This window comes from Oncorhynchus masou, chromosome 11 (assembly GCF_036934945.1).
Source record: "Oncorhynchus masou masou isolate Uvic2021 chromosome 11, UVic_Omas_1.1, whole genome shotgun sequence".
Taxonomy (NCBI): domain Eukaryota; kingdom Metazoa; phylum Chordata; class Actinopteri; order Salmoniformes; family Salmonidae; genus Oncorhynchus; species Oncorhynchus masou.
In genome coordinates this window covers 6,113,651-6,127,257 of record NC_088222.1, presented here as the reverse complement: position 1 = coordinate 6,127,257, position 13,607 = coordinate 6,113,651, and the positions used below count along the sequence as shown (strand labels likewise).

The window sequence follows — 13,607 nt, the reverse complement described above, 5'->3', positions numbered from 1 at the left end:
GGCAAAGAGAGGGATGTGGGAACCCTCCTGGAGCATACGCTTACGATCACAGCATACACCCTGCTAACTGAATACACATCATACACCCTGCTAACTAGATCACATCATACACCCTGCTAACTGAACACACAGCATACACCCTGCTAACTGAATACACAGCATACACCCTGCTAACTAGATCACATCATACACCCTGCTAACTGAACACACAGCATACACCCTGCTAACTGAATACACAGCATACACCCTGCTAACTGAATACACAACATACACACTGCTAACTGAATACACAACATACACCCTGCTAACTGAATACACAACATACACCCTGCTAACTGAACACACAGCATACACCCTGCTAACTGAATACACAACATACACCCTGCTAACTGAACACACAACATACACCCTGCTAACTGAACACACAACATACACCCTGCTAACTAGATCACAACATACACCCTGCTAACTAGATCACATCATACACCCTGCTAACTAGATCACATCATACACCCTGCTAACTAGATCACATCATACACCCTGCTAACTAGATCACATCATACACCCTGCTAACTGAATACACAACATACACCCTACTAACTAGATCACATCATACACCCTGCTAACTGAATACACAACATACACCCTGCTAACTGAATACACAACATACACCCTGCTAACTGAATACACATCATACACCCTGCTAACTGAATACACAACATACACCCTGCTAACTGAACACACAACATACACCCTGCTAACTAGATCACAACATACACCCTGCTAACTAGATCACATCATACACCCTGCTAACTAGATCACATCATACACCCTGCTAACTAGATCACATCATACACCCTGCTAACTAGATCACATCATACACCCTGCTAACTGAATACACAACATACACCCTACTAACTAGATCACATCATACACCCTGCTAACTGAATACACAACATACACCCTGCTAACTGAATACACAACATACACCCTGCTAACTGAATACACAACATACACCCTGCTAACTAGATCCCATCATACACCCTGGGGCGGCAGGGTAGCCTAGTGGTTAAAGTGTAGAGGCGGCATGGTAGCCTAGTGGTTAGAGTGTTGGTCTAGTAACCGGAAGGTTGCAAGTTCAAATCCCCGAGCCGACAAGGTACAAATCTGCCGTTCTGCCCCTGACCATGCAGTTAACCCACTGTTCCCAGGCCGTCATTGAAAATAAGAATTTGTTCTTAACTGACTTGCCTGGTTAAATAAAGGTAAAATAAAAAATAAATAAATACACCCTGCCAACTAAATACACAACATACACCCTGCAAACTAGATCACAGCATGCTAACTGAACACACAACATACACCCTGCTAACTAGATCACAACATGCTAACAAGATCACAACATACACCCTGCTAACTGAATACACATCATACACCCTGCTAACTGAATACACAACATACACCCTGCTAACTGAACACACAACATACACCCTGCTAACTGAATACACAACATACACCCTGCTAACTAAATACACAACATACACCCTGCTAACTGAATACACAACATACACCCTGCTAACTAAATACAAAAAGATCCCATCAGACAAGGGCAAGCCAAGGTAGATGTGTGAAGAGAGTATTCAATATAGTTTTAACAGTCCGATTGGTGTGTGATTATGTTTTGAACTGTCTCCATCTATGTCATGTGACACTTTCCTATCAATCCCTCATAGCCTGGTTCCTCTCTACCCAGCACAGCCAGAAGAGGACTGGTCACCCCTCATAGCCTGGTTCCTCTCTACCCTGCACAGCCAGAAGAGGACTGGCCACCCCTCATAGCCTGGTTCCTCTCTACCCTGCACAGCCAGAAGAGGACTGGCCACCCCTCATAGCCTGGTTCCTCTCTACCCAGCACAGCCAGAAGAGGACTGGCCACCCCTCATAGCCTGGTTCCTCTCTACCCAGCACAGCCAGAAGAAGACTTGCCACCCCTCATAGCCTGGTTCCTCTCTACCCAGTACAGCCAGAAGAGGACTGGCCACCCCTCATAGCCTGGTTCCTCTCTACCCAGCACAGCCAGAAGAGGACTGGCCACCCCTCATGTCCAATGAATTGAATTTACCACAGGTGGACTCCAATCAAGTTGTAGAAACATCTCAAGGATGATCAATGGAAACAGGATGCACCTGAGCTCAATTTTGAGTTTCATTAGCAAAGGGTCTGAATACGTATGTAAATAAGATATTTTTAGTAAAAAAAAAAAAAGTTATGCGTTTGAAAACATTGATAAAAACCTGTTTTCTCTTTGTCAATATGGGCTATTTTGATGTCATTATGGGGTATTGTGATGTCATAATGGGGTATTGTCATGTCATTATGGGGTATTGTCATGTCATTATGGGGTATTGTCATGTCATTATGGGGTATTGTGATGTCATAATGGGGTATTGTCATGTCATTATGGGGTATTGTCATTTCATTATGGGGTATTGTCATGTCATTATGGGGTATTGTGATGTCATTATGGGGTATTGTGATGTCATTATGGGGTATTGTCATGTCATTATGGGGTATTGTCATGTCATTATGGAGTATTGTCATGTCATTATGGGGTATTGTCATGTCATTATGGGGTATTGTCATGTCATTATGGGGTATTGTGATGTCATTATGGGGTATTGTGATGACATTATGGGGTATTGTCATGTCATTATGGGGTATTGTCATGTCATTATGGGGTATTGTCATGTCATTATGGGGTATTGTGATGACATTATGGGGTATTGTGTGTAAATTGCTGAGGATTTTTAAAATAATTTAATCAAATTTAGAATAAAGCTGTAACGTAACAAAATGTGGGAAAAGTCAAAGGGTCTGAATCCACTGTAACTATCTATCTTAGCGACACACTTTTTGTTCTCGTGTTATTCCATGATAGTTTGCCACTCATTGTGTCCATCACCAACTCTATCCATCTATGAGTCTATATGAGGTTGGTTAAAGTATTAAGGATGAACAGAGTAGTGACAGAATCTAATCTATTACCTGGCATGAAGAAGGGGCTGGGGAACCCTCCACTGGGTGGTTTGGAGGAGGGGTACCCTGGTGAGTCCCTGTTGTAGTCAGCTGTGCTGGCAGATGGGGCATATACCTGGGAGAGACACACAGAGAGAGAGAGTCAGAGAGTGGGTTAAACACCTCAGAGAGACAGGGTCAGACGGACAACACCTTACAACAAGCTGCACTGTCATTGGCTAAGATAATAGGTAGACCAATCAATGAGCCCTTGAGGTTGAGCTTCTCCGCAATACTTTTGTTCTTCGGCAGCAAGAGCTGATGTTACCCGATGATGCGAATCATGTTTGTCAGTGACGGTAAACGTGCAGGGGTACGTCAAGACCCACAGCGTGAATATCTGGAACAACGAGCAGTCTGACATCATCACCAGAGACTTAACTTAGGGTCTTATCATGACACATTAGGTCTGACATCATCACCAGAGACTTAACTTAAGGTCTTATCATGTAGCCAGACACATTAGGTCTGACAGGCCTCAGAACAACAACCAACCGACCCCTGCTCTGCAACGTTTGAGTAAGGAGAATATAAGTGTGTGTCTGTGTGTGTGATGTTTGAGTGGTGAGAATGCAGAGAGGAGGGAAAACACAGAAACCTGACAGTTACAGTAGGAAACAGCCTTCCCAGCCAACTTGGCCTCTTCCTCTGTGTGTGTGTGTGTGTGTGTGTGTGTGTGTGTGTGTGTGTGTGTGTGTGTGTGTGCATGTGCATGCATGTGCGTGTGTGTGTGTGCGTGTGTGTGAGAGAGAGACTCTCAGGATATCTTAGCCATGTCAGTCGCTGCTAAGACTAGAGATGTGTGTCAGACAGACTGCTAGCCAGCGTTATGCTAACTAGGCTAACGGGACCAGTCCGAGGCAGAGCAGACTACCCAACACAACACAGGGATGACAGTGTTACTATAGAAACACCCTTCTATTAGGTTAGGATCCTACTGATTCCAAGACATTCAAGTTGTCCCCAAAAAATTATGCTATGCTTTCCGTAACGAAACTGAATCTCGGAGAAATTGACAAATCACCAACCACAATACAACTTTGTCTTTAAAAGGAAACATTCACATTGGAAAAGGATTGTGGTATTGAGTACACTTTATAGAGAGCACTGCTGGGAGGCTTGGTTCCCATGAAGCACCTTGCACCGCACCGAAAGCCCGGCCCGCCAGGCTCAATAATCATACCAGCGAGAGCTCCAAACTCAAACAGGCCTGGTAATGATGTCACTCTCTAGTTGGGTTATGGACAGGCCTGGTAATGCTATCAGTCTCTAGTTGGGTTATGGACAGGCCTGGTAATGCTGTCAGGCTCTAGTTGGGTTATGGACAGGCCTGGTAATGCTGTCAGTCTCTAGTTGGGTTATGGACAGGCCTGGTAATGCTATCAGTCTCTAGTTGGGTTATGGACAGGCCTGGTAATGTTGTCAGTCTCTAGTTGGGTTATGGGCAGGCCTGGTAATGCTATCAGTCTCTAGTTGGGTTATGGACAGGCCTGGTAATGCTGTCAGTCTCTAGTTGGGTTATGGACAGGCCTGGTAATGCTATCAGTCTCTAGTTGAGTTATAGGGTAGGCCTGGTAATGCTATCAGTCTCTAGTTGGGTTATGGACAGGCCTGGTAATGCTGTCAGTCTCTAGTTGGGTTATGGACAGGCCTGGTAATGCTGTCAGTCTCTAGTTGGGTTATGGACAGGCCTGGTAATGCTGTCAGTCTCTAGTTGGGTTATGGACAGGCCTGGTAATGCTATCAGTCTCTAGTTGGGTTATGGACAGGCCTGGTAATGCTATCAGTCTCTAGTTGGGTTATGGGCAGGCCTGGTAATGCTGTCAGTCTCTAGTTGGGTTATGGACAGGCCTGGTAATGCTATCAGTCTCTAGTTGGGTTATGGACAGGCCTGGTAATGCTATCAGTCTCTAGTTGGGTTATGGACAGGCCTGGTAATGCTATCAGTCTCTAGTTGGGTTATGGACAGGCCTGGTAATGCTATCAGTCTCTAGTTGGGTTATGGACAGGCCTGGTAATGCTATCAGTCTCTAGTTGGGTTATGGACAGGCCTGGTAATGCTATCAGTCTCTAGTTGGGTTATGGACAGGCCTGGTAATGCTATCAGTCTCTAGTTGGGTTATGGACAGGCCTGGTAATGATGCCACTCTCTAGTTGGGTTATGGACAGGCCTGGTAATGATGCCACTCTCTAGTTGGGTTATGGACAGGCCTGGTAATGCTGTCAGGCTCTAGTTGGGTTATGGGCAGGCCTGGTAATGCTGTCAGTCTCTAGTTGGGTTATGGACAGGCCTGGTAATGCTATCAGTCTCTAGTTGGGTTATGGACAGGCCTGGTAATGATGCCACTCTCTAGTTGGGTTATGGACAGGCCTGGTAATGCTATCAGTCTCTAGTTGGGTTATGGACAGGCCTGGTAATGCTATCAGTCTCTAGTTGGGTTATGGGCAGGCCTGGTAATGCTATCAGTCTCTAGTTGGGTTATGGACAGGCCTGGTAATGCTATCAGTCTCTAGTTGGGTTATGGACAGGCCTGGTAATGCTATCAGTCTCTAGTTGGGTTATGGACAGGCCTGGTAATGCTGTCAGTCTCTAGTTGGGTTATGGACAGGCCTGGTAATGCTATCAGTCTCTAGTTGGGTTATGGACAGGCCTGGTAATGCTGTCAGTCTCTAGTTGGGTTATGGGGGATATTTTGTCATATTTCCTGTCTTCCAACTTGAGACCCAAACTGGACACATTATGCTGATTAACCTACTCACTCACTCACTCACTCACTCACTCACTCACTCACTCACTCACTCACTCACTCACTCACTCACTCACTCACTCACGCATACTCATGCACAAGTATTCAAATACTTGCGAGACTATACACTAGACTATACACTAGAGACTAGGTTTTTTCTAAATGACATGATCTATATACACAAGGATATACCATGACATTTTCAATGTGACACTACAGTCAGCGTCTCCATGGTGTTCTCAATGTGACACTACAGTCGCCGTTGCCATGACATTCTCAACGTGTCACTATAGTCGACGTTGCCATGACGTTCTCAACATGACACTACAGCCGCCGTTGCCATGACATTCTCAACGTGTCACTATAGTCGGCGTTGCCATGACATTCTCAACATGACACTACAGCCGGCGTTGCCATGACTTTCTCAACGTGACACTGCAGTCAGCGTCTCCATGACGTTCTCAACGTGTCACTACAGTCGGCGTTGCCATGACGTGGGAGAAATTAAAAAAATGGAATGAAGTTAGCTAAATGAGAAGGAGTAGGCTACAACAAGCAACCATCAGGAAGGCTGTTGTTTAATATGAACAGAGTTGTTGTAGACAAGGACAGGTAGCACAGCAAAATAGCCTCAATTAGCCTTGGTAGCTAGCTGGCTAACATAGCTGGCTAACACAGCTGGCTAACATAGCTGGCTAACATAGCTGGCTATCTTAGCTGGATAACATAGCTGGTTATCTTAGCTGGATAACATAGCTGGCTATCTTAGCTGGATAACATAGCTGGCTGACATAGCTGGCTATCTTAGCTGGCTGACATAGCTGGCTATCTTAGCTGGCTGACATAGCTGGCTGACATAGCTGGCTAACATAGCTGGCTATCTTAGCTGGCTATCTTAGCTGGCTATCTTAGCTGGATATCTTAGCTGGCTATCTTAGCTGGATATCTTAGCTGGCTAACATAGCTGGCTAACATAGCTGGCTATCTTAGCTATCTTCCCTACATCGATTTGATGCAGTCAGGACAGGCACTACCAGATGGCATGACAGATTACTTATGACATCTACAAGTTAGTCTAGTGAGAGTCTGTATGGCTACTCTCTCTCTCTCTCTCTGCCTTCCGTGTCAAACACACCGACCCCTGTCCACCCCACGCACAGCTACAAGCAAGCAGAGGGGCACCTCTCTCCCAAGTTTCACAGGCTGCGAAGCAAGCCAAGTTCCCAAGTTTAAACCACTTTCAGTATTTAACACATGTATTCTCACAATCCAGATACACCCCCCCCCCCGCCCCCGCCCAAAAAAAGTATGATATTAAAGGAATACTGAATTGATTTAAAAAGCCCTGATCCAGACATGGCTGGTATGTGGTGAGGGGTCATAGTGTATTACTGTGTTTCTGTCTCCAGACAGGCACAGACAGAGACAGTCTACACATGCACCTGTTCCCATCACTACACAGCAGTGGGACTGAGATTCTGTATTATTGTTGGGCTCAATTCCATTTTCAAATCAGTCAGTTCCAGAATTCTGTAATTCTAATTCCGAGCACTATGACCTATTGGAAGGTTATGCATGACTGTACATTCCTTTGGGAGTTCTGTTTGGACTACTGTGTACAGACAGAGAGAAGTACACCGAGTCCATTAAGAACACATTGTTATTTACAAGGACGGCCTGGGAGGATTTGGTGCTGATTTAATTCTGATTGTTTCCATTGATGTTGATTCTATTTGAGGTGTCTCACACTGTGCTGAGTCCTCTGAAATATAAAGAACATTATAAACTGGGTGATTGCTGACTGGCGCGCAGCCGTGGTATATCAGACTACTGTATATCACGGTTATAACACAACATGCATTTTTACTGCACTAATTAGGTTTGTAACCAGTTAGCAATAAGGAACCTCGGGGGTTCAGCCCGTGGTGTATTAGCCGTGGTGTATTAGCCGTGGTGTATTAGCCGTGGTGTATTAGCCGTGGTGTGTTAGCCGTGGTGTGTTAGCCGTGGTGTGTTAGCCGTGGTGTGTTAGCCGTGGTGTATTAGCCGTGGTGTATTAGCCGTGGTGTATTAGCCGTGGTGTATTAGCCGTGGTGTGTTAGCAGTGGTGTGTTAGCCGTGGTGTGTTAGCCGTGGTGTGTTAGCCGTGGTGTGTTAGCCGTGGTGTATTAGCCGTGGTGTATTAGCCGTGGTGTATTAGCCGTGGTGTGTTAGCCGTGGTGTGTTAGCCGTGGTGTGTTAGCCGTGGTGTGTTAGCCGTGGTGTGTTAGCCGTGGTGTGTTAGCAGTGGTGTGTTAGCCGTGGTGTATTAGCCGTGGTGTATTAGCCGTGGTGTAATAGCCGTGGTGTATTAGCCGTGGTGTATTAGCCGTGGTGTATTAGCCGTGGTGTATTAGCCGTGGTGTATTAGCCGTGGTGTATTAGCTGTGGTGTATTAGCCGTGGTGTGTTAGCCGTGGTGTATTAGCCGTGGTGTATTAGCCGTGGTGTATTAGCAGTGGTGTATTAGCAGTGGTGTATTAGCCGTGGTGTATTAGCAGTGGTGTATTAGCCGTGGTGTATTAGCAGTGGTGTATTAGCCGTGGTGTATTAGCCGTGGTGTATTAGCAGTGGTGTATTAGCAGTGGTGTATTAGCCATATACCACACCCACTCGTGCCTTATTGCTTAAATAAACTACAGGACACAAGAGAGAGGACGATAAAGACCAAGTTACTGCACTGGGACAGGGAGAGAGAGACAGAGAGAGAGACACACAGAGAGACACACAAAGAGAGAGAGAGAGAAAGAGAGAGAGACAGAGAGAGAGAGAGAGAGAGAGAGAGGAGAGACAGAGAGAGAGACAGAGAGAGCGAGAGAGCGAGAGAGAGAGGAGAGACAGAGACAGAGAGAGAGAGGGGAAGAGAAGGAGAGAGCTAGAGAGAGAGAGGGGGAGACAGAGAGAGACACAGAGATACACACATAGAGAGAGAGAGGAGACACAGAGAGAGAGAGAGGAGAGACAGACAGAGAGGGGGAGACAGAGACAGAGACAGAGAGAGAGACAGAGCGAGAGAGAGAGAGAGAGAGAGAGAGAGAGAGAGAGAGAGCGATAAAGAGGGGGAGACACAGAGAGAGAGACACAGAGAGAGACACAGAGAGACAGAGAGAGTGAGACACAGAGAGACAGAGAGAGCGAGAGAGAGAGAGAGAGAGAGAGAGAGAGAGCGGGACAGAGACAGAGAGAGCGAGATAGAGATAGATAGAGAGAGAGCGGGACAGAGACAGAGCGAGAGACAGAGAGATGAAAAGAAGAGAGAGACAGAGAGAGGAGAGGAAAATGGAAAGAGGAGTGGAATGGTTCACTGCTGTCTTTAGTTGTGAGATGAGTTCCTCCAAATCAGCCCAATGTGTGGAACATCTGGTAAAGCCCTTCAACCCCTCCTCCTCCTTCCCTCGTTTCCTTAACACCCCCTCCTCCTCCTTCCCTCGTTTCCTTAACACCCCCCTCCCTCCCTCCCTCCACTCCGCTCACACCGTTCTTCACCTTCCTGTGTCAAAACAAAGCCCTGTCTTGGTGGGTGGTTAACTAGCTCAAGACTGGCTGTGGTAACACTCTGACACACACACACACACACACACACACACACACACACACACACACACACACACACACACACACACACACACACACACACACACACACACACACACACACACACACAGATTGGAAATACTCTCACACTGTGTTATGGCAAAGACCTGCCAATGTCGGCACTCTGCATTGTCATGGTGATGGCACCATTTTGTCTGTGTGTGTGTGTACAAGGTTGTGTGTGTGTAGTCAAGTCAAATCAAATCAAAGTTTATTTGTCGCATACACAGATTAGCAGATGTTAAACCAGGTGCAGTGAAATATTTGTGTTTGTAGCTCCAGCAGATCAGTCAAAATCAGTGCAATACTAACACACACAATAAATTAGGAGAAACAGAAAATAACTTTAAAAAAAACAAAAGGAATATGAATACAATCAATCAAATGTATTTATGAAGCCCCTCTTACATCAGCTGATATCTCAAAGTGCTGTACACAGAAACCTCCAGCCTAAAACCCCAAAACAGCAAGCAATGCAGGTGTGGAAGCATGGTGGTGTGTGTAGACAGTATTGGGAATATATAAGTAGGAAAAGTTATCTGCAGCAGTAGTTATATGGGCTATGCTATGCTATGCTAAGCTATGCTAAGCTAACGTAAGCTATGCTAAGCTATGTCCAGAATACTGCATTGCCCGTTTATTAGGTACACCCATCTAAAACCAGGTCAGACCCCCCCCCTCCCCTTTGACTCCAGAACAGCCTGAATTATTTGAGGCGTGGAAACGTTGCTCAATTAGTATCAAGGGACGTAACGTGTGTCACACCAGTTCTCCACACCAGTACCCCACCGCCACCAGTCTGTTCTGTTGACACCGGGCAGGATGGGGGCCATGGACCGTTATCACCAAATCATGAGTCTGGCCATCAACGAGCTGTTTTTCCGCTCACAGGACTGCTGCTGACGGGATGTTTTTGGTTGAGTTGAGTTTATTTTTACAGGGACAGTGCACATTAAATGCGAGGGATGATCAATGTTTTTTTCTTAGGCTGTTATAAGAATGATTTGATTGTTCTTTTTTTTGACTCATGGTTTTTTTTGTGTTCTTTTTTTTTTTTTTAAACATTTGTCGTGGTTTGTCGCACCATTCTCAGTAAATCCGAGGACACTGTCGTGCGTGAAAAGCCCAGGAGGCCGTTTTCAGAGGTACTGGAACTGGTGCACCAGGCACTGATCATACCAGACTCAGTCACTTAGGTCACTAGTTTTTGTCCAGTCGGATGTTTAATCGAATAGTAACAATGCCTGCTTTATAGAGCAAGCCACGGCCACGTGACTCGCTGCCTGTAGTAGCAAAACATTTTTATTGTGAACGGGGTGGCGTACCTAATAAACTGGTCGCTTGTAAATCGAATAATTACTGGCTTAATTTCTCAGAGATCCAAATTAAATTACGTTGTGGGAATGCTCATCGTATGTGTTTCTAAATACAGAAGAAATGTCAGATGACTCTGTTTAATGACTCTTTGTACACAGGGCAGCAGTCTCTAAGGTGCAGGGTAGAGTACCGGGTGGTAGCCAGTAGTAACAGTCTCTAAGGTGCAGGGTAGAGTACCAGGTGGTAGCCGGTAGTAACAGTCTCTAAGGTGCAGGGTAGAGTACCAGGTGGTAGCCAGTAGTAACAGTCTCTAAGGTGCAGGGTAGAGTACCAGGTGGTAGCCAGTAGTAACAGTCTCTAAGGTGCAGGGAAGAGTACCGGGTGGTAGCCAGTAGTAACAGTCTCTAAGGTGCAGGGTAGAGTACCGGGTGGTAGCCAGTAGTAACAGTCTCTAAAGTGCAGGGTAGAGTACCGGGTGGTAGCCGGTTAGTAACAGTCTCTAAGGTGCAGGGTAGAGTACCGGGTGGTAGCCGGTAGTAACAGTCTCTAAGGTGCAGGGTAGAGTACCAGGTGGTAGCCAGTAGTAACAGTCTCTAATGTGCAGGGTAGAGTACCAGGTGGTAGCCAGTAGTAACAGTATCTATGGTGCAGGGTAGAGTACCGGGTGTTAGCCAGTAGTAACAGTATCTAAGGTGCAGGGTAGAGTACCATGCAGTAGCCAGTAGTAACAGTCTCTAAGGTGCAGGGTAGAGTACCGGGTGGTAGCCAGTAGTAACAGTCTCTAAGGTGCAGGGTAGAGTACCGGGTGGTAGCCGGCTAGTAACAGTCTCTAAGGTGCAGGGTAGAGTACCGGGTGGTAGCCAGTAGTAACAGTCTCTAATGTGCAGGGTAGAGTACCAGGTGGTAGCCAGTAGTAACAGTATCTATGGTGCAGGGTAGAGTACCGGGTGTTAGCCAGTAGTAACAGTATCTAAGGTGCAGGGTAGAGTACCAGGTGGTAGCCAGTAGTAACAGTCTCTAAGGTGCAGGCCAGAGTACCGGGTGGTAGCCGGTAGTAACATTCTCTAAGGTGCAGGATAGAGTCCCGGGTGGTAGCCTGTAGTAACAGTCTTTAAGGTGCAGGGTAGAGTACCGGGTGGTAGCCGGTAGTAACAGTCTCTAAGGTGCAGGGTAGAGTACCAGGTGGTAGCCTGTAGTAACAGTCTCTAAGGTGCAGGGTAGAGTACCGGGTGGTAGCCGGTAGTAACAATCTCTAAGGTGCAGGGTAGGGTACCATGCCGTAGCCTGTAGTAACAGTTTCTAAGGTGCAGGGTAGAGTACCAGGTGGTAGCCAGTAGTAACAGTCTCTAAGGTGCAGGGTAGAGTACCGGGTGGTAGCCGGTAGTAACAGTCTCTAAGGTGCAGGGTAGAGTACCGGGTGGTAGCCAGTAGTAACAGTCTCTAAGGTGCAGGGTAGAGTACCGGGTGGTAGCCAGTAGTAACAGTCTCTAAGGTGTAGGGTAGAGTACCATGCAGTAGCCAGAAGTAACAGTCTCTAAGGTGCAGGGTAGAGTACCGGGTGGTAGCCAGTAGTAACAGTCTCTAAGGTGCAGGGTAGAGTACCAGGTGGTAGCCGGTAGTAACAGTCTCTAAGGTGCAGGGTAGAGTACCAGGTGGTAGCCGGTAGTAACAGTCTCTAAGATGCAGGGTAGAGTACCGGGTGGTAGCCGGTAGTAACAGTCTCTAAGATGCAGGGTAGAGTACCAGGTGGTATTCACCAATCTGTAAGTCGCTCTGGATAAGAGCGTCTGCTAAATGACTTAAATGTAAATGTAAATGTAGCCGGTAGTAACAGTCTCTAAGATGCAGGGTAGAGTACCAGGTGGTATTCACCAATTTGTAAGTCGCTCTGGATAAGAGCGTCTGCTAAATGACTTAAATGTAAATGTAAATGTAGCCGGTAGTAACAGTCTCTAAGATGCAGGGTAGAGTACCAGGTGGTAGCCGGTAGTAACAGTCTCTAAGGTGCAGGGTAGAGTACCGGGTGGTAGCCGGTAGTAACAGTCTCTAAGATGCAGGGTAGAGTACCGGGTGGTAGCCAGTAGTAACAGTCTCTAAGGTGCAGGGTAGAGTACCGGGTGGTAGCCGGTAGTAACAGTCTCTAAGATGCAGGGTAGAGTACCAGGTGGTAGCCGGTAGTAACAGTCTCTAAGATGCAGGGTAGAGTACCGGGTGGTAGCTGGTAGTAACAGTCTCTAAGGTGCAGGGTAGAGTACCAGGTGGTAGCCGGTAGTAACAGTCTCTAAGGTGCAGGGTAGAGTACCATGCAGTAGCCAGTAGTAACAGTCTCTAAGGTGCAGGGTAGAGTACAGGGTGGTAGCCAGTAGTAACAGTCTCTAAGGTGTAGGGTAGAGTACCGGGTGGTAGCCGGTAGTAACAGTCTCTCAGGTGCAGGGTAGAGTACCATGCAGTAGCCAGTAGTAACAGTCTCTAAGGTGCAGGGTAGAGTACAGGGTGGTAGCCAGTAGTAACAGTCTCTAAGGTGTAGGGTAGAGTACCGGGTGGTAGCCGGTAGTAACAGTCTCTAAGGTGCAGGGTAGAGTACCAGGTGGTAGCCGGTAGTAACAGTCTCTCAGGTGCAGGGTAGAGTACCATGCAGTAGCCAGTAGTAACAGTCTCTAAGGTGCAGGGTAGAGTACAGGGTGGTAGCCAGTAGTAACAGTCTCTAAGGTGCAGGGTAGAGTACCGGGTGGTAGCCGGTAGTAACAGTCTCTAAGGTGCAGGGTAGAGTACCGGGTGGTAGCCAGTAGTAACAGTCTCTAAGGTGCAGGGTAGAGTACCATGCAGTAGCCAGTAG

The 13,607-nt window shown here is 46.7% G+C and overlaps 1 protein-coding gene across 14 annotated transcripts in view; it reads right to left on the bottom strand.

Annotated features, from left to right (window-relative positions):
* The window catches only part of tcf4 (transcription factor 4), a 525,031-nt gene that overhangs the window by 74,224 nt on the left and 437,200 nt on the right, over positions 1-13,607 (bottom strand). For all 14 annotated transcript variants that reach the window (XM_064977265.1, XM_064977266.1, XM_064977263.1 and 11 more), the window contains one exon: positions 3,046-3,151. In XM_064977265.1, the coding sequence (XP_064833337.1) occupies positions 3,046-3,151 (106 nt within the window). The remainder of the gene's footprint in view (positions 1-3,045; positions 3,152-13,607) is intronic.